The following is a 21086-nucleotide window of genomic DNA, read 5'->3' on the forward strand; positions in this document are numbered from 1 at the left end:
ATTACACATTAGTTCAAATTTCAGCAGAGGGACGCCTGGGTAGCTCAGGGTGGCTCACTCGGTTAAGCATCTGCCTTCCGCTCAGGTCATGATCCCAGAGTCCTGGGACTGAGTCCTGCCTCAGGCTCCCTGCTCAGGAGGGAGCCTGCTTCTCCCTCTGCCTGCCACTCCCCCTACTTGTACGCGCTCTCTCTCTCTCATACATACATACATTTCAGCAGAGCCTGCTAGTCAATGATAATAGTCTGGTAAAGATCCACTGTAAATGAAGGTGAGTACTCTGACAGCCTTTAGTCTGATAACTACATGGGTAGCTCCGCTATAGCCCAGAATTCTCAGGAGGCAACTGAGTCACCCAGGTTTCCCTTTACCTTGTTTTGTGTCACCTTTAAGAACTCAGGATGTGGCATCAGACAGGCCTAGATTAGTCTTCCAGCTCTGTGGTTTTCATACAACTATAAAGCCTTGAATCTCAGTTTCTTCAAAAGTAAAGTGGAAAGAGTAAATGTTCAAATTATCTGCTATTTATTTCATGCCTAGTCCACTTCCTCTTCTCACCTCTAAAATAAATGACCATAATTTGAAGCTAAAGCTGGAGCAAAATGGATCCGTTCCTGGTCTTAAAGCAATTCATCCAAGTTATTCTCTGAGACTTCACATGTCCACTATGTCGGTGGTCCTCACAGTAGCCAAGGCTACAGTCCCATTTTGGGCGATTAGACTAATACTGTCTAACTGTGGACCAGAGTACTTTTAAGTGAGATGCAGTCGACATTCACTATGAGCATGCAAATTAGAGGAAGACCCCAGTTAGGCTGTAGAAACTGAGTTCTGATCTGCTCTTACTGTAAGCAACACTTTGGGGTGAGTTAATCTCTTGGGTGCTGTTTGTTTGCCTATACAATTTTTTTTTTTAAGTAAACTCTACCCCCAACGTGGGCCTCAAACTGACAACACCAGTATCAAGAGTCCCATGCTCTATAGACAGACAGCCAGGAGCCCCTGCCTACACAATTTTAGATTTTCTTCCACTTATAGTCAGACATTCACTTATTGACTACAATTTAACAAATACAAACCTCTTGTTATAGCAACATGCTAAAAACTTGCAATTTCAAATGTAGACAAATCCCAATCATTTTAAAGGATAATGATCCATAAAGGTGTATATAAATTTAAGTTAATCTGTTTTGTCAACTACAAAATAGACATGATACTTTATCTTCTAGAGTTGCGAGATAAAATGACAATTTACTCAATCCAAAGGACCTTAAATGTTCACCTTTGTGCAATACTAAAGGGGTCAAGTAAAATGGAGAACTGTCTAAACTTCCACCTGCTCTTAAAAACACAGCTGTGCATCCAGTCATAAGTCCTCTTAGCAGGTCATCCAGGTAAGGCAATGTAGATATACAGAAGGAAGACTGTTATTCAGACTCACAAATTCACACCTCTTTTGAATTTTTAAGTTCCAAGTGCCCCAAGCACCCATATTCCAAGCAAAATCTAAACCTAAATCTCTCTATTCTCATCTAAATTTTATCTAGAGCTATGCTGTCCAATTATAGTAGCCACTAGCCACATGTAGCTACTTTAAGTAAAATAAACATTTTAAGTTCTTTGGTCACACTAGCCACATTTCAAGAGCTCAAGTCTCATTTGGCTAGCAGCCACCACATAGGACAGCACAGATACAGAACATTTCTATCATGATAGAAAGTTCTACCAGGACAGCAGTGACTGAAAAGCTTGGATCCAGGTCAACATCTTCCTTTCACTGGCTGGGACAGCATGAGGCACCATGTTGCATGATTCACTCTGGTCACAACTGGCAAAGCCAGGAGTAAGACTTCCCTCGTCCTAACTCCCCACCCCACCACCAACTCCCCTGCTGGAGGCCAGTCCAGGACCTTTTCCCTACATGGCAAGGTACAATGCTGTGTAATTCCTCAAGGCTGGCCAAAAGTTTTCCTGGCTAAAATGGCCATCTCAAAAGCAGGCCACTTCTGCACATAGTCCCTGGAGAATCAGAGCCTCAAAGAGTGCTTCCCAGAGAACACTGCAACTAAGGTATTAGTCCACTGAGGTGTAAGTCAAACCTAGTAGAGCAATTATTTTAGGTGCCAGAAGTATGGCAAATCCCATTTAACGAACTCACCTTTGTTCTCTAAATACAAGACGAAGTTAGAATGTTTTACTCTGAGAGTAATTAACCAGTTACAAAACCCCTAAAATGGGCATTTATATTTCATATACTCTTCTGCAGTGAGTCATGTTTTCACAAGGACATCCCTGACTGAAAATGTTTCTTCTTTCCCAGGAGGCAAAACTTAAAAGGGAAAAAGGACTTGTCTAACCTGAAAATGTACCTTCCCAGGCCAACTCAATTAGGACAGGCCCATTCCTGCAGGCTTGTCCTCCTTTGTTTCTATTAAGTGAGCCCTTAATGCCTGGGAAATAGTGAAAGTGACTACAAACCTCCTGTCTATGCTACATAGAAATCCACAGCTCAGCCTAAGCTGCCCTTGTTTTCAACAGAGCATGGGCCTCAAAATGCCCCAAAGTCTACAACTTGTCTGCCCATACAGGAGTCAAGGGTGTTGATGCACTGTTTCATGCATCCTATTACCAGTTCAACTAAGGGGCCCTCTTTGTTTTGATTTATCACTACTGATGGTACTTGAAATGCACAGGCCATTCTCTGGGCAACTAGCTGGAGAAAGAGTAAGCCTGAACACACAAATGTTCTTCAGAAGCCTTTCTAATGCAATTCATTTAACAGGCTACTTTTTATACTCCAATTATGAATTACTCCAACTTCAAAACTGTAATGAAGAGTAAGTATTTGAACAAGTACTGAGGCCTAGCCATGGGCCTTGTAAAAAAACAAATACAAAAACTACAAAACAAGGAATACTGCTTAAGAGGTTGAATTACTACAAAACTAGTTCTAAGTTTCATATGAATGTCAGGACTAAAAAATTGACCAGAAGCTTATTTTGATCAATTTATCTTATTCTCATCAATTATTTGACCTTGGGGTACAGTACTACCAGATATTCTTAGGGGCTCTTTTATATGACTCTGAGATAGCTATTATCCTTCTACTTTTACAGATGAGAAACTAGGATCAGAGTTGTGACTTGCTTAGGGACACCCAGCTAACCAAGTTTATCTAGTTCTGAAGTCTGCATTTCAATGGTAAGCAAGTGAACTTTTTGTCCACGGTCTTTCATTCCTACTAAAAAAAGTGAGGCTCGAAAAAAATTAATATTAAAAAATAAAATAAAAATGTGAGGCTCAACAGGAAAAGGTGAACTTCAAATCTTATTTATTCCACTGGTTCTGAAACTTAGTGTGCATCACATCACCTTGGTTGACTTGTTAAAACCTAGCTGACTAAGCCCCACTCCCAGAGTTTGGGCCAGGAGGTCCGGATGAGACCAAGAATTTGCATTTCCAACAAGTTCTCAGACAATGCTGATCAGGAAAACACAGTTCAGGAACCACTGCTCCATTCGAATCCTCCCCTGTCAATCAGTGCCATCAGTAGCTAAAGACTAACTTAATCTAAAGGTAGTGACTGCCATAGATAAGATCTTCAGCATCCCACATTTTAAACTGTGCCAATACCTCCACTTACCTTCTAATGCTCTGCCTTAACCATTGTAGGGATATCAGTATGAAAACAACCTCTTGCTCTTTGTGCTCTGCTTAGTCACCCAATCCTAAAAGATGACATCAGGATCAAATAATGGCTTGCTAAACATGAAGGAGGAGAAAGGATTAGGATTCTGATGAGATACATAGTAAAAGAGCTGCAAAAGCAGTTAACCATCTCTACTATTTAGGCAAATACTCATTGAAAGGTAGAAGATATTGAGGATAAATATCAAGCTTCTATAAACATATACTGAAAAACACTGCTCTGGTCCTTCCAAAACAAAAACAAAATCAACCATAAACTTAATAGCTTAACCAATGGAATACCTTAACCAAACAAAGCAAAACATACATCTTAGTCAAGTAAGATAGTAAAGTCCAGACGGATCAATTTCTCTAAAGATAATTTGTGGTCAGCTGTATTAATCAGAATCATCGAGGGCTGTTAAATAAATATTTAAAAATGCAGATATCTGGGGCAGCTGGGTGGCTCAGTCGGTTGAGTGTCCGACTCTTGATTTTGGCTCTGGTTGTGCTATCAGATCAAGCCCCTCCACGCCTAGTATGGAGCCTGCTTAAGAGTCTCTCTCTCTCTCCCTCTGCCCCTTCCCATCCCTAAGTGCTCTCGCTCTTTTAAAAAAAAAAAAAAAAAAAAAAGATTTCTCTGCCCGTGCCACTAAAGAATAAACTTAAGAGGCCTAGGAATATGTATTTTTACCAAGTGCTCCCAGGTGATTCTTAAGCAGATTAGTTTGAGAACAAAGAAAACTTAGTGTAGGGGCCCCTGGCCAGCTCAGTTGGTGCAGCATGTGACTCTTGATTGCAAGGTTGTGAGTTAGAGACCCATGCTGGGTGTGGCGATTACTTAAAAAACGAAAGAAAGAAAAGAAAGAAAGAAAACTTAGTATAAAGCTCTCACTTTTTCTCACTTGATTTTCAACCAGCTAATGAGCTAGAAAGAGAGGGGTTCCCATTTCACAATTTAAACATTTGTGGAAAGCATCGTACTACCCATACAGGATGAGATAGTGTTCTTTTTACACTTCCTAGTAAATAAGCAAAACATGTTAATTTTTCCAGTCCAGAATAAAAAATTGGAAGAAGAGGGCGAGAGAAGCTCAAAGCCAGAGAAAAGTGGTTGCTTCTGACCTGGGATTAAGTGGTGACTGTAGACAGACGCAGGAAAATGGAAGGGGAACATCCATAACTATGCCTTTAATACGGAAATAGGCTCTGAGATGTTGCTAATCCTGAAGGAGTTTACAATATCAGTGCCTTCCTAAATAGGTAGTAAAATGGAGAAGTACCAGGCATACTTATCCAAACCGTACCAAATTCTAAAGACTAGGAGGTACTCCAGAGAAGAAAGGAATACCTGAACAGAACAAAACAGGACTATAGACTTATGGGAGAAAAATACACACTGAACTTTATTTCTGGGAAACAGAGTTGCTGCAGAAGGACATTTTTAAATTTTTAATCAAGTTTTCAATAAGTGCACTTAACAAAGTTATCTTCTCTTTTGTACAATAGCACCCACTGGCATGCATATTTACATTATGTGCCACCAGTATGGATTCTGCTTAAAACTCTGGTAGTCTTGTACCAACACTCCTACTGTTTTCAGCCACTTATGGACCCAATTGAATCATACCTTGCCGTAACCTTAAACTATTGCCCTAAAAACCTGAGCTCAATACAAACTCTATCTGACATCTAACAATTCCACAGGTTAGCTCCAGTCCTAAAGAAGTTCTATAGTATTTTCAAGACTGTAAGAGGAAAAATTTTGGCTTGTTTGTCCAACTAGAATCCGATTTTCTACAGAGCAAACAAGTATACTTCTGCTAACAGACAACTTTCCTGACATTCTGAGATTAGGAAGGTGTTAACATTTGTAAAGGACTATAAAATTCTGCTTAAGTGCCTATTTTTATATCACACTATATTCAAGGGAGAAAGGAGGGATTTGATTTTTAAGGGGAAAAAATTAGTAATTATGGTCAAACCACCACCAGCGGAACATGCACATAGGGCACTAACTGGGAGACCGCTCAGAGCTGCGGCGGGGGGAGGTCTGGCCTTAGAGAGCTTTCTGCCTGAAGTCAAGTATAACAAGCCAGCAGTTACAAAGACTAGACAACTTATGTTCCTCCTCCCTGCTTTTGTTTTCTTTCCTGGTTAACTGGAACCATGAAAAATTAAGAAATAGATCCTGAGATAAGATCAATTCCCTGAGAGACTCTTGCTTCTTCATTTCTGATGTTAAACAGCAAGAACTAGTGACATTGCATTCATTCTTGTGAAAACGCACTGATTATAAGAATAAGGCATGTTCAGTCTAACATTAGTCTCTATTACTTTTCCATATTCAAAACACTATAAGTAATACCACTACATACTCTGAACCCTTCTCTGAGGAGTTTAACAGCTTTCATATCAAGACACTTCATGGCCTGGAAGCAGTAACAATAGTAATATATTTAAACTACTCCACAAAATTAGTTTTGCAGGACTTTAAGTACTGAGTCTAATTTCTAAGATTTTAGTTCTTCAAATTTATGAAGATGGTGATTTTACACTCTTTATTTCAGGCAATTCAGTTCAAGGATTTAAACCATTTCAAGCAAATAACTTGAATTAGCTATTGTCACATGATCTCTTGAACAGAACATGAACACTTCTAGTCACTGACAAATCTACCTGTTCAGGAAAACTTGAAAACTACTTTTCTAAATCTCATGTAATACTCTTGTCTGATACAGAAAGATAACGGGAAATACACAGAACTTTAAACTTCTTTTCCAGGTGAAATGATTTAATGAGCTTACAGGTATCCTAAAAAACATTTTTTTTTCTAGAACAGTTAGGAATTTGGACATCTTTGGAATTGTAATAAGGTCCTAGGTTTCCAATTTTTGCAAGGAGAAAAAAAAATCTTTTAGATTGGGAGTAAATGGAGACGTCACTCTTTCACTGATAGTGAAGTATTAACTGCAAGAAAATACCTTCCATCCCTATTCAACCTGGTATGTCAGGAGCCTCTGTACTGAGGCCCAATGAAAAATATGGAATCTCAACAGAGGAAGTGAGCATACAGACCTACAAGTACTAACTTCAAAATGTTCGTTCTGGGAACCATATGGATTTGTCTTGTTCATCTGTGTCTAGTCGTTACTGCTATTTACTTTCTCAATATTTGAATGAATAAATATGGCAGCTTAAATTTTCCATTTGCAATTAAACATGAAATTTTCACTTTCCTGAGTAGATCTATAAATATTGCACCATCCCAAGTGCAAAGGGGGAAAAGTTACTGGCTGCCAAAGACTCTTAAACTGTAATTTAACTATGAGAAACAAAGTGGTTTGTACACAGTCACAAAGTCTTACCCATCCTGACCTCGCCTGTCTGGATCCACAGCAACAGTATCATATTCAAGGCTCCCTAGTGACCCACTCTCTTGGGCAAAATCTCACAATATCCAAATTCAAAAATTAAAGTTGTTCCTTTTATACAAAAGACTAAAAAAGCAGGGCCATCTGGGTGGCTCAGTCAGTTAAGCGTCTGCCTTCGGCTTGGGTCAAAATCCCAGCGTCCGGGGATGGAGCCCATGTCTGCTGAGCGGGGAGCCTGCCTCTCCCTCTCCCTCTGCTCACCCTGCATGTGTTGTCAAATGAATAAATTAAAAAAAAAAAATCTTAAAAAAAAAAACACTAAAAAAGCAATCTCTGAAAAAGGTTTGTTTTGTTTTGTTTTTTAAGGATTGGCAAGGAACTAAAAATTCTGTACTAAGCTTCATCTTTCCTACAGTGATCCTCACATGCTCTTTAATCCTCAATCGCGTGAGTTAAGTATTAGACCTAGTTTACAGGTAAAGAACTAAGGCTTGGAGATTAACTTTTCGCTATTGAGCAGAAGCACAAGAACTCAAATTCAAATCCCCTTGACTCAATCTCTGTCCTTTCCACTCTACCATGGTTGATTTGGCCAGGACACACGCACACACACACACACACTTCACATTCGGAATCAGAGAAAAAAGAGGAAGAGGCCCAAGCTTAACTTTCAATTCCATTCTGGATATTCTGACACACTGAGGGCAATACAGCCATGCAGTATTAATAAATATTCACTTTCCCACAGGATATTTTTCTCCATATACTTTACGAACCATGTTCCTGAGATGTTTATCTTTTGAAAACTTTCTCTCTGAAGACTTTTTAAAATTAGACCCAATTTTGTAATTTCTCTCCTATGAAATTATTTTCCCCAGCCCACCTTTGAGCGAGTATGTTTGAAGTTTGCTCCTGTTGTGATGCTTCTATGATAATCCTTTTGATCAATGGTGTATCTACTAAGATCCACTTGGCTTAATCTAATGGACATCAGTAAACATATTCCACAACTCATTTTGGTTTATTTTCTTTTAAGTAGCACTCAGCGTTAGCTAGACTTAAGAGCCATTATTGAAATTTCTGCTTACTAGATATTTTTTCATGAAATCTCCCAAATGCCTATACTCATGCATAACTGCTAGCATGGAGTTTCCTACTTAAATTCTCATTCCTAAGTTTTATTATTTAAGGCATTCTTGTTGCCAAGAATTACTATTTCACAGGAAGTTGAGTTGGTCCCTTTAAGCAATATATGAATAAATGAAAAATCAAGGTAACTCTCAGATGCTTTTGAGTCTTCTCAGTTTAAAAATGTTTTGGAGGGAAAAAATAAAAATAAAAATGTTTTAGGGGGAGAAGTAAAATAGCGGCCTTTTGAAAAAACATGCTGACACAAGACATACTGAGCTCTGTCGTTTAAAAAAAAACAATCACAAATAATGAACTCGGCATTTCACTTACTAAGTGCATCCAATAAAGATAAAGCTCTGGGTACCTTTTTAAAAATTGAGATATAATTGACATTTAAGTTCTGGGCATCTTTAAGAGAAAATCCATAGTTCTAAAGGGCTGAGAAATTAGCCACAGCAATACAGTTTCTTCATTTCTAAGCTCCTCCCCTCTGAAAAAGAAGTTCTTTCAGCAATGACAATCTTGCCTTATTCTTATTCTTAGAAAAGTAGGGACCAGATACACATTTGGCTCCTACTTAGCCCAAACCTAGAAACAGATAACACCACCTTTCATTTTTTAGTGGTTGCTTCATAATCATAAGAGATCAGTGTAGGCTGTGAAGTTCAGTGAGGTAAAGACTCAACGAACTCTAGTTATATGCTACTGTTCACTGTGTAAATGTCAGAAGATTTAAAAGGTTATCAGGGAATACCAGTGAAGGAAGAAGTCACCAACATCAGTACCTGAAACCTAACATTCAAAATAAAGACCCACTTCAGAATAGAAGTTGTCTGACCAAAGTTTCAATTTTAAAATGTGGGCGAGGGGCACCTGGGTGGCACAGTGGTTGGGCGTCTGCCTCCGGCTCAGGGCGTGATCCCGGCGTTATGGGATCGAGCCCCACATCAGGCTCCTCCGCTGGGAGCCTGCTTCTTCCTCTCCCACTCCCCCTGCTTGTGTTCCCTCTCTCGCTGGCTGTCTCTATCTCTGTCAAATAAATAAAATCTTTAAAAAAATAAAAAATAAATAAATAAAATGTGGGCGAAGAGGCTCTCTATAAACTTAAATCTCAATAGCTTGTGAAGCATAGAAATATCATCCCTATCTATAGATGACAAAACAAGGTTTAGCTGCCAGAGCTAAGTTTCATACTAAGAATAGGGACTTATTTAGATTTTTCTACTCCAATTTTCTACTTACCACAGCTGCTCCAGAATGTTATCTCCCCACAGCCTCCCTCTTCATCACTTATATCCTTTAGTATTAATCTGGTTCCAGCCTTAACAGCGAAGTATCTCTTTAAGACCTAGCCCTCCAGATGCAAAGGGTCTAAACTATCTCTAGGAGCACATAATTAAGGGCAGGTTGTGACATCTCTTACTAGAAGCTTACCATTTACAGTCTGGGATTTCTGTAATCTAGACCAGGCAGCATGCTACCAAAAGGGACCTGAGAAGGTGTAAAAGGTGAAGTTTTCCTTTCTTGGTCTCAGGTTCTCCCATAAACCTATGCACTCTGTACTATTCCCATTAAATTCAGATTTAATGAATACAAAAATGTGATGTCTACTAAGCTCTCAAAATTTGTTCCTTTCCTCCCACTTCCCCTTCTACTCCATAGCAAGAGCTCAGATAAGACTATAAATGAAGAGGCTACCTTATATGAGATGGGTAAAGTAAAAGTTCTTAGCCAATGAGATCCCCTAATTTACTGATCCTGAAACAAGCTAGGTTTAAGTCTTCTGTCCAACCAGTATTCTGCTCACAAACCTTTATAAATCTGGGCATTCATCTATGGCAACAAGATGAAAACCTGGACTTTTACGAAGCGGCAAAAGGGTGCATCTCTAGTGTACTCTAGTGTAGGATTAACCTTCAACTTAAAACATTTTGGGGGGGCGGGTAAACTCCAAACAGCCAAGGATATCTCCTCCAAGAAAGATCCCAGGCATCTATCTTTGCTAGGCTGTGCTAAGAAAAATACAAAGAATACTGAGACCAAGAGTTGGCAGTCTTTTGTTCTTAAAACACAGGAAAATGTCAGAATACCCAGGGATCTATGAAACTTGTTCTCAACAACAAAGACAAGAGAATTAAAGTCCCCAATAATGCTGATTTTTTTTTAAAGATTTTATTTATTTATTCGACAGAGATAGAGACAGCCAGCGAGAGAGGGAACACAAGCAGGGGGAGTGGGAGAGGAAGCAGGCTCATAGGGGAGGAGCCTGATCCCATAACGCCGGGATCACGCCCTGAGCCCTGAGCCGAAGGCAGACGCTTAACCGCTGTGCCACCCAGGCGCCCCAATAATGCTGATTTCTTTAACACCTTTTGCTGGAGCCTATCTAGGTGTATCTCAGGAATGCTAATGAACGGAGTTCTCTGGGTCCTTAAACCGCAGAAACAAAGTTAACTTCAAAGGCTCAGAGAGGAATTAACAGGCTGGTAGAGATACACCTCTACCCTAAATCTAATGGAGAGGGCACGAGGGAGATGTAAATAAAAATATCTACTATAAACTTCAGACAAATTCTCAAGAACAGTACACAAAGGTAAAGGTGGCAGGGAGATAACTGAATGGATATAAAAATTTAAGCCAACAAATTGAAAATGAATACCATCCAAAAAAGAAATTTAAAACTTAAGTTGCCTCTCTCCCTTAGTTTCTTTCTCTACTAAAATTTAGAGACATAAATGACAGATAAAGATAAATAGGGTTCTAGCTTGATGGTATTATAAACTATATACCCTAAGATATACTTGAGATAATCAGTAAAATCACTTCTCTCCCAGTATGAAAAATACTCTTTCTTGAACATACAGAAAAAAAAAACCATGTTAAACAGTATCTATTTGCTGTTATTTTAGCATGCTGTCATTTCCTATAGCCCTACCAAAAATACCATTAATAGCTAATATATTTTATAAGCTTTTTCCCCACTAATAATAAAGCCGAGGCTACCAAGATACCTGCCCTCCCTCCCCACCATCTTTATCCCCCTCCACAGTACCCAGGCACTGGTGCTATCAACACAGAGCATACAACACACACCTAGATAGGCAGGTTGTGGGGGAAGGGCAGGGGCTGGTAAAATGCTAATTATTTCTTGCCTCCTTAGATTTCCTTCATCAGTGACTGGCCTGGAGCCACAGGGATGGAAAGCTGTATCTCAAACTTCATTTACAAGGCATGGAAATACAGAGAAAAGACTTGTTCCAACTATTACTACTCAAAGTTTAAAGACAATTTGAAAGCTTCCTTTAAACACAATACCTCATTCACTTCTTAAAGGCCAGTTAGGAACTTCTCCCATCCCAACCTTTTTACCTTAAGCCATATTCTCAACAGTTTGCCCAAATGCCCTTCTTATGCACAGTTAAGGGTTCAAAACAATTGAGAAGATATTCTAAACCACAGGACACAGAAAAGTCACTTAACTGACTCTGCCACATACAAATGCAAAGAATTGACTATATTTTACCATTCTTTCAAGAGGGTTTTTTTTTAACCTCAGGGTCCCACATCAAATATTCATTTAAAGCATTTCCATAGCCTCATTCAAAAGTAAACAATCACATTTCAATCCATTTTTCCAAATAAAGCTAGAACTTTACTGGAGTTCAACACAGTTTCATATGGGAAGTATGAAATCCCTCACAAAAACACACTTCTGGGGAAAGAACTTTGGGTTGAAGAAAATTCATTTTATTTTGAACTGCAAGTACGGTAAATGTTGTTAAAGATCCATAACATACTACGCATTCATAACCACCTAATATGAAATAACACAGACAATTTCATTATAATCCGAAGGCTCCTAAAATGAAATCTATCCATAAAGTACAATAGAATCATTTCCCATACCCGTAGCAGTAGAGGATAACTGTTACTATAATTAATATACCACACAAAACTTTCTCAAACATATTTACAGACTTAAAAGGCTGACAGTTTTTGCCCCCCTTCCCCTGCTGAAAACAAACAAAGCAAAAAATCCCAACGGCCTAATTTTGGAATCTAAGATTTAAGATATGTTAAAAATCCCTGGCTCTTGTATATTGTATGAATGGATACCAATTCACTAAGACCCAGAACAAATTAATGAATCACTCTTTCAAACTCTCACAATTCCTCATTTTTATGCTGATGTTAAAGAAAAAAAGCCAATTTTTTTTTTTTTTTTTTTGGCTGCTATTGGTTAAAATGAGATTTGGGGACTGACTCTGATTTCTATTTTCCATTTTATCTACTTACCAAAGAAAAGTATGAGCTGGAGACATCAATATTACCTAGTTTTCACCTTTCAAACTATGAGGTATTTCTGATTCCTTTAATAACTCCTGGATATTCTAGTTTTACCAGAAACATCAGAATCTAAAATTTGTCTGGGTGTTCTGATATGCTAGTAATCTAAAAAGCACGTGTTGACAAGCAACTTTGTTTCATGTCTAAGTGTAATATAAAGATTCCACAGTAGTCACTAATTCTGAAAAGGTGTCCCCCCAAGGAGTTTGGTTGTAGAAGGAAAGAAAACACCAGAGCCCAATGTTTAAGTGTTTCTGGACTGAGCGGGAAGATGTGCCATATTTCACTTGAAGGTGCCATCAGTTTGCAGTTTTAAAAATGTGATGGGAATTTCCAGATAGCCACATCACCAATCTTCCCACCCCCCACTTCGATCTGTACCTAAGTGCAGAAATACAACTGTTAGCATCAGAAACGTTTTATATTTAAATCCGCCATACAATCTGAATCCATTAAGCTAACCAGAATCAACACAACATGATGTCAAACTATGATCCCATATAACATTACTTAGACTAACTAGTCACTAATTGAATCAAGCCTTATACTTTGCTCATCCCAGGGAGGGAGGAACCCCACAAATCCAGAGTAGAGAGGCAAAAACTCCAAGTCCTTGAAATAGCAGAAGGATCACTAAACCCCAAAGTGACGTTACTATTACCAACTCTACAGATAGCACGGCAGTCTGCACAGTACTGTAATGACTCAGCCCCACTACAGTTAGTGCTACCAACACTTCGAAAGGAAAAAGGTAGGTAAAAGATTATGGTTTCTGCTCCTGAAACTCCCAGCTCACCGTCAATATTTTAAATATGAACGTTCTTCACAAGTAACAGATTTTCCCAGCAGTTGAATATGGGCCAGAACATTCTAAATTCCAAACGAACAGCAACAGTTTTAACTATTGTAAAGAATGAGCTCCAAAGGGCAAAAAGTCTTTTAGGTCTTAAGGAATGAGGGCAGGTAGAATGAGGGATGTTTGTATATATGCACTTGCACAGTTAATCTGTAAGTTGGGTTAAGTCCACTTAAGATCATGCTTAAGCAAACTCTTCTTAATGCAAAGATCAATAATGACATGTCTGAGTATAATTAAACACTGATTTTTATTTTTGAAAAACTGTCTTTCATAGTTAATCACTAGTTACCAGGGTATTACTTAACAGAGCAAGCACACAGTTACTGACACTACATCTTTCTTATAGACAATATTTACACAGATAATTATTCCAGTGTCAGACACTTAGGATGGTGGGGAGGCAATTAAAGTGCTTTTCTCTTGAAGGAGGAGGTTTAGTTAAAAAGTAAGCTAATGAAAAACTATCAAATCCTTCCCTCATTTATCAGATCTGTAGAGATGTGCAGCTTTTAATTTTGTCATACTGCAATGATATATATATAGCATACTGGCTAAGCTTGGGAGCTTTGGAATGCCAGACTCACCTGCCCGTGAGCAAGCTAATAAACATACCTAAGCCTCAGTTTCCTCATCTATAAAATAGAGATGATAGTACTTAACTCATAGGGTCCTTCCCAGGATTAAATAAAATTAGATGATCCATGGAAAGACCAAAGATTTGTATCAGGCAAACACTAAGCATTCAACAAATATTAACAATTACTGCAATTACAAGTGATCACATTCTAAGTCAATATACTCAGTCTACTTCAGTTTCTATAAAAACAGCATTAAAGATCAATAATTTACCCAACCTACAATCATCACATATTCAATAGTTCCTTTGCAAAATTTAAGTGAGAACCATGGAGATTAACTTTCTGAAGAGAAAGGACTAAACTTTGTTTCATTACTAAATTCACGACCTACTCAGCCCAATCTTAAAGTCAAAAGAACACTTTTCCTGTGTTAAGCTCCTACCTTCCTCCAAAAGAGGTCAAAAGGACTCTTTACATCCTCATCTGCCCCATCCTTTCTTTGCTCCCACATCCCAAAGAAACATCTATACTCTTTGTGGTTTTTCAACGCAGGGGACTCATCACTCTTTTAAAATCCTGATAGGTTAAACATAGTAAAGAAATACTCCAACTCCGGACACTCAGCACCTCGGCTTGCACAACACAGGGCTCAGAAGTCACCTCCTCTGAGAAATTTCCCCACCCGCAGACAAAATTAAGTCCCCTAGTTTCTCAAAGCATTTTGGGTATATATACACCTCAGTACCTACCTTATAATTAACTAATTATGTCTCTCCCAATAGACAGGATTGAGGGAGAGAAGCATTGTGACCAAAGGTTCAGCTCTAGCACTACGCACAGTGTTTGGCACATATTAGGTGCTCAAGAAATGCTACACTTTAATTTAACCACAATCTTTCCTTGCAGAGTCACATCTCTTGTTAGATGCCCCACTACAAATCTGAACATAAGGCTGCTCTCAGTAGAGCAGGCTAACATGATGGACTGCTGATTACAACACCAGAAAACCTACTCATCAGCTTCTCCCATTGGAGAGGTTCCCGGAACCCGAACTCAATTGAGCAGGATTATGTACCATCAGAATCAGTGGGAATTCCCAGCACACTACAGAAGGTACCTTCTCCTTCAATAAGATTGCTGAAAAGCCCACAGGGTGAGCTTTTTATTGGGGGAATCTTCACTGAATAATTGAAGTGGAAATACTCAAAGAATAAATGCCTTGATTTGGCTGAAAAGGGGTCAAAAACATAAAGATCCGGGAAAAGCAAGCTAGCTCTTGATTCCTGAAAAACGGCGACTTCTGAAAAAGAACAGGAAACAGGGGTGGGTGCTGGCTACTCTTTGTTTCGATAAATAAAATCTTTTTTCCCCCCACAGCCCAAAAGAAAAGGCCAATACACCAGGTCCAGATGAGATGCTCAACAACCTTTCCTCCTGACAAGTACACTAAACTGCGGTTCTAAAAAAACAAAAACAAAACACTGCATTAGGAACCTCAACCACCATGAAAAGTTCTAGTCAGGAATACTTTAATTTTTTTTAAATAATCTATATGCCCGAGTCCAACAATTGCACTGGTTGGCCCATAGAGAACTTGCAAACTTTCTGAAGGGAGGTACTACTACTACCTTTGCAAAGAACACAACTCGGGAAAAACAACCTCAAAATATGATAAACTCCACAAAGGGTGGCTTTAGTTTTATAACCATAATTCCCATCATAAACATCCTACACCCCTAACCCCCACCCCCCCCAAATCAACAGTTGCCGAAGGGTATCTTTCATTCTGGAAACAGAAAAGGAAACAAGAAGCAGAAAGGGAATAACCCCCAAAATAAAGTTCTCCTTGGAAAAAATAGTAACAATTCAGTCTCCCACCCTTCCCTCTCTGGTGAAGACTGTGATTTATTCGGCTTTGCTCTGCAGAAAGCTCTTTCTGGGCAGCTCAAGGAAGGAGCCGAGGGAGGGAGAGAAAGAGACACAGGCACAGAAAGGAGAAGAGAGAGAAAAAGAAAATGGCGCAGAGACTAAGTCCCGACTGTCGACAAGGCGACTTTCCCGGGAGGAATCCGGGCCGGGAAAGGCTGCCCGAAGCCCGGCGGCGGGAGACGCCGGGTCTCCGTTGCCCCCTCTTGGCGGGGCCGCGATCTGGGGGGGCTGGGGTCCCCGGAAAGGGGGTCCAGAGGCGGCCCGATGGGAACAATGGGGCCGGTGAGCGAGGAGCCGGGACTTAGTCTCTGGGACGCCATGTCTGTCCTCTGCCCGGCTCCGGCCGGGCGCGGGGTAGGCGGCCGGCAGCTAGGGGACGCGGGGTCGGGGCGGGGGGGTACACTCACCATTCAATCGGAAATCCACTTCAATCTGGAGAGAGAAAAGGAGGGAATATGAACAAACAGGCTCCTTTCACCCCGCAGGCGGCGAGCGCGCGGGGCTGGGGGCCTAGCCCACCCTGCGCCCCGGGGATGAGGGGGCCCCAGGAACCGCCATAAGGGGCAACCATCCCCCCAATCTGTAACTTCGCGGCTTTCGCCCGAGGCCTAGCGCGCCCAGCTCCGCCGGCCGGCCGCCCCTGGCCGGGGGCTCTGGCCTGTCAAAGCAGCCGGGCCGGGGCCTGCGCCGGGGGTCGCGGAGTGCCGGGGCGGGGCCGGGGCGCCGGGAGGAGCGGGCCGAGCCGTACCTGGGAATCGTTGTGGAGATGGTCCCCACTCATGTCGGCCGGAGCGGCGAGCGCGGCGGGCGGCGAGGGGCGCCGAGGAGACGCAGTCGGTCGGGACCGGCCTGTGCGGGCGGACGGGGGCTCCCGGAGGCTTCCAGAGGCTCCCGGAGGCGCGGGTAAGCGGCGGCGGCTGCGGGCCTGAGACTCCCGGAACGGCTGAGACAGCGACTACGGCGGCGACGCTGACTGACTGCCGGGCGGGCGGCGAGAGCGGACCCCACCAGTTGTGTAACAGCCTAAGTTCGCATTTCGGCTCACTGCGCCTGCGCGGCCGCTTTTAAACGAGACGTCGGCGACGTCAGAGACTCGCGGAAAAAGGCCGAGGGTGCAGGGCCCGCCCCCTCGCGCTTCCAAAGACGGACGCGACTTTGCATCGCAAGCCCCGCCCCCTAGTCCACGCGAGCCGCTGTTATTTGCATAAGGAGCCGACTCCTCCCACGGCCGCCCACCCAGAGCAACCTTGCCTTCCTCTCCCGGCGCATTTTCTCGGAACCCCGTACTCCTCTGCGAGACAGTGCGCAGGCGCAGCCGGGACACCGCCCCCGGACTCAGGCCGGCGGCGCGGCCACGTGGTGGGCCTTTAAAGGCCGCGGCGGGACCGCAGCAGTCCCGGCCGAGCTGCTGTCCTGCTTCTGCATGTCTTTGCAGCTTAAAATACCTTGGCCGCACAGGCCCCAGACCTTTCACCAGCAACTGTTCGCTCTCTAACCGGACCCCTAGGCCGCCTGGAGGCAGGAGCTCCCTCCCTAGTCTTTGTCCAGGCCTTCCAACATTCTGGATTATTTCCCTCCACTTCTTAAAATTTATTTTAATTTTTTAACCAACCCAATATCTGATTTAGCTCCAGTTTTCAGCCGGGTGCGTGTAGTCCTGGGTCACCAGAGCCCTAATTTCATTCGTTCATTCCACAAACATTGAGCATCTACTGTGAGCCAGGAATCCTGCTGAAAAAGGGGATGATGCAAAGGGCCAAAGGGAATGGGTCCTCGGGGTAAACAGGACCTGGCTCTGTACATCGCTGTATCCCTAGCATACTATGGGGCAGAAGTGAGATGAATAGGACAAAGAAATGCCTTTTATGGAGCACCTATTGTGTTCTCTGGTCTGAATCCATAGGATAGCTCTGTGGGGCTATTTTATTAAACTGTGTCAGGGATAAGTGACCTACAACCTCCTGTCTGACATCTACCTTTGGATACCTCACAAGCTTCTCCAGGGCTGAACTCCCCATCTTCCTCCACCCAGCTAGAAAAGCTCCACCCTAGACATCTCCCACCTTTCTTTCTCATTAGTCCAGCTGATTGCACCTCTTAAACCCATCTACCTCTTCTGCCCACACATCTGTCGAAATCTGCATTATCTTTTGCTCGGATAATCATAATTCACTCCTAACAAGGGTCCCTGCTTCCGTTCTGTCCCTTTCACAAGCTGCTAGCCAAAGTGAACTTTTTAACACGCAGCTCTAACTTATCCCCTTCCCACAATACTTCCCATCACCCTGGTATAAAGCTCAGAATTCTTAAAGTAGCCGCCAGGGCCCTGCTACATAACCTGCTTCATTTAAGTGTGACCTTTGTGAATTTTGCCATACCTATTAACCACTTCTGCTATTTTACTTAATATTTTAATTGACCCCCTTCTTTACTTAGCTTCCTCCTAAGTAATAATATCTATGAAATAATACTGTCTATGAAATCATTTACAAATACATATGAAAAGTGCCCATCCATGGACCATTGAAATCATCTCTTATAACATCTAGTGGTGAGCACTTTGGGGTTAATTATTGTGAATGCTTCAAAGTTCAACCTTAATATCACTTTCTCAAAGTGATCCCACCTCCCACGTTCTCTGACTCCCTCTTTCCTCATCCAGATCAAGTGCCCCTCATAGAGTGTCTTTTTCTTTGTAATACTTATCACAGTTGTTATTAAGTTACTAAAGGGGGTAATGAGTGATTTTATGTCTATCTCCCCTATTGAACCCGAGGTCTCTTGGTTGATGCTTCATCCCCAGCACCTAGCAACAGATCCTACAGAAGAGGCATGCAATCAATCATGAATGAAAGTAGGGTAATACAGTGGTCAGGAGCACACATGTGGAAGTCAAACCAATCTAGGTGTGAATTCTGCTCTGCTGTTTATTAGCTGTGTAACCTCAGGCAAGTTGATTAACTTCTCTGAGCCCCAGTTTCCTTCTCTGGACAAAGATGATAATGGTGGAATTTTATTTGACTATCAAAAAAAAAGTTTCTTGGGAACACACAGCTAGTAGGTACTGAATTTTGGATTTAAACTCAGGTCTCCCTGACTCCAAAGCTTTGTTCTTTCTCTCAAGCAATCTGCCAGAACCAGTTTCACCTTGCTAATGGCGTCTTTCGATAGACTTCCCATCTCAGAATCAATCCTAGGCCGCCAGGTGAGGCATTTCGATCCTATCTGTTTGTTGCAGTTAGGCCAAGAGAATTCAAGGACTGCCTTAGGGAATAACAGGGCCTCCTAGCACTACTTTACTGCCAGCTCCTAAAGCCCAGGGAGAATCTGCATTTAATTTCCAAGTCCCTCCTAGGAAGCTCTGGGTAGGCATAAAAACGGATCACAGACTCCAAAATGGCATAGCAAGTGTGGTCCCCTGCACAAACCTGCAGGTGTGCAGGCATCTTATCATAGGCTGAACTTCTCTGCCAGCATGTGTGGCTGGCAGTGCACAGAGGGTGATTGGCATACCCAAGCCCACATGGCCACTCTGACTCTTCACACCATAAACCAGTGTTCCGGCAATATGGTCCATCTACCCCTAGGACTTGAGAAAATTATAGGTCATGCATGGACGAACATGTTTACTTTAATTGTCATGTATATATTTCCATGTATAGGAGAAAAAAAATATTTAACCATCACATCAAATCCATGATTTTAAGGATATAAGTGTTTAGGATGAGGCTTTTAAAAAGTTGGTTGATTGGGACACCTGGGTGGCTCAGTTGGTTAAGCATCTGCCTTCAGCTCAGGTCATGGTCCCAGGGTCTTGGGATGGAGTATCGAATTGGGCTCCTTGCTTAGCAGAGAGCCTGCTTCTCCCTCTGCCTACTCTGCCTGCTGCTCCCCCTGCTGTGTGTGTGCTCTCTCTCTCTGACAAATAAATAAATAAAATCTTAAAAAAAAAAAAAAAAAGTTGGTTGATTGAGGGGAAGCCTGAATGGCTCAGTCGGTTATGCATCTACCTTCGGCGGGGGTCATGATCCTGGAGTCCCAGGATCAAGCCCCACATCAGGCTCCCTGCTCAGCGGGGAGTCTGCTTCTCCCTCTACCCCTCACCCCATTGGTGTGCTCTCTCTCTCTCTCTGTCTCTCTCTCAAATAAAAAATAAATAAAATCTTTTTTAAAAATTCAAAAAATAAAAAGTTGGTTGATTGATTTAAATAAAAATATCAAATAATAGCACAGAGGCAACGTATAAGACAAACTCCAGGAAGGTCATAGGCAAATAAATGAGGTTTGGGAATCACTCCTTTAAATCAAGCCTGCTCACTCACGGACCATCCCAACCCCTATAAAAATAACTAGCAGATGACAGCCGATGTTGTAGGCCTGTTTCCAAAGTATGCACTGTGAAAGGTGGATGATTTATAGATATTCCAGTAAAAGGGCTCCACACACACATACATGGAACAGGTCTTTTCCCATAGGACTTCTCAGATTTGTCAGTATGCTAATACATATATGAATCTTAAAGAGAAGGACATGGCATGCAACATCTCCAAAATGTATGTATGCTCAGAAACCCTTTTTTCCACATTACCTTTCGAGACGGCTCTTTGGAATGACCAGACCTCAGGCCACCTGATCTGGGTTGTCACCCAAGTTACAGCCTGCATTCGTTTGCTTCTGCGTCTCATGGGATTGTTCTTACCACCCTGGCCCAACTCTTGGCTTCCGGAAATGAACACCCATAAGGTCATCTGAACAACCTCTGCTTTTCAGGGAACTGTCCTCCTGCAGGTTGTACACATATGTACAAATACACTGCCGTCCCTCTGGCTACAGTTGTTTGGCCCAGGCTGACTCAAGGTGAGTCACTCGGATCAACTTCCTTGAGACTTTGGAACTGGGAAGGAGAGAGTGGTTGGTTTCTGTTCTTGTGGATGGACCTATAGTATGTACACTGGGGAGATGCCCTGGTGGTATTTTCTGCCCTGGTGGTACTCCTGGTGATATTTTTTGTCTCCAAAGAAAACTGGGAGAGGGGGAGAGAAGGAAGAGGAGAAGAGAAGACCCTGATGGAGTTCAGGGCTCTGGTTCCTACTATGTCTTCAGGCCTTATTTCACTCCTGTTCCTGTACCTTTAAATAAATTCCCCCTTTTACCCAATTAAGCTCCAATGGGTCACTTAAG

The 21086-nt window shown here is 41.9% G+C and overlaps 1 protein-coding gene across 1 annotated transcript in view; it reads right to left on the reverse strand.

Moving 5' to 3' along the window:
• The window catches only part of TOP1 (DNA topoisomerase I), an 88359-nt gene extending 71414 nt beyond the window's left edge, over positions 1–16945 (reverse strand). Inside the window, exons 1-2 of the mRNA XM_045804624.2 lie at positions 16654–16945; positions 16313–16337 (exon numbers count right to left, since the gene is read on the reverse strand). Coding sequence (XP_045660580.1) covers positions 16313–16337; positions 16654–16686 — 58 coding nt within the window. The 5' untranslated portion in view covers positions 16687–16945. The remainder of the gene's footprint in view (positions 1–16312; positions 16338–16653) is intronic.
• Between the last annotated feature and the right edge of the window lie 4141 nt (positions 16946–21086).

The sequence above is a fragment of the Ursus americanus genome, chromosome 22 (assembly GCF_024610735.1).
Source record: "Ursus americanus isolate L20-20 chromosome 22, mUrsAme1.1.p, whole genome shotgun sequence".
Lineage (NCBI taxonomy): Eukaryota > Metazoa > Chordata > Mammalia > Carnivora > Ursidae > Ursus > Ursus americanus.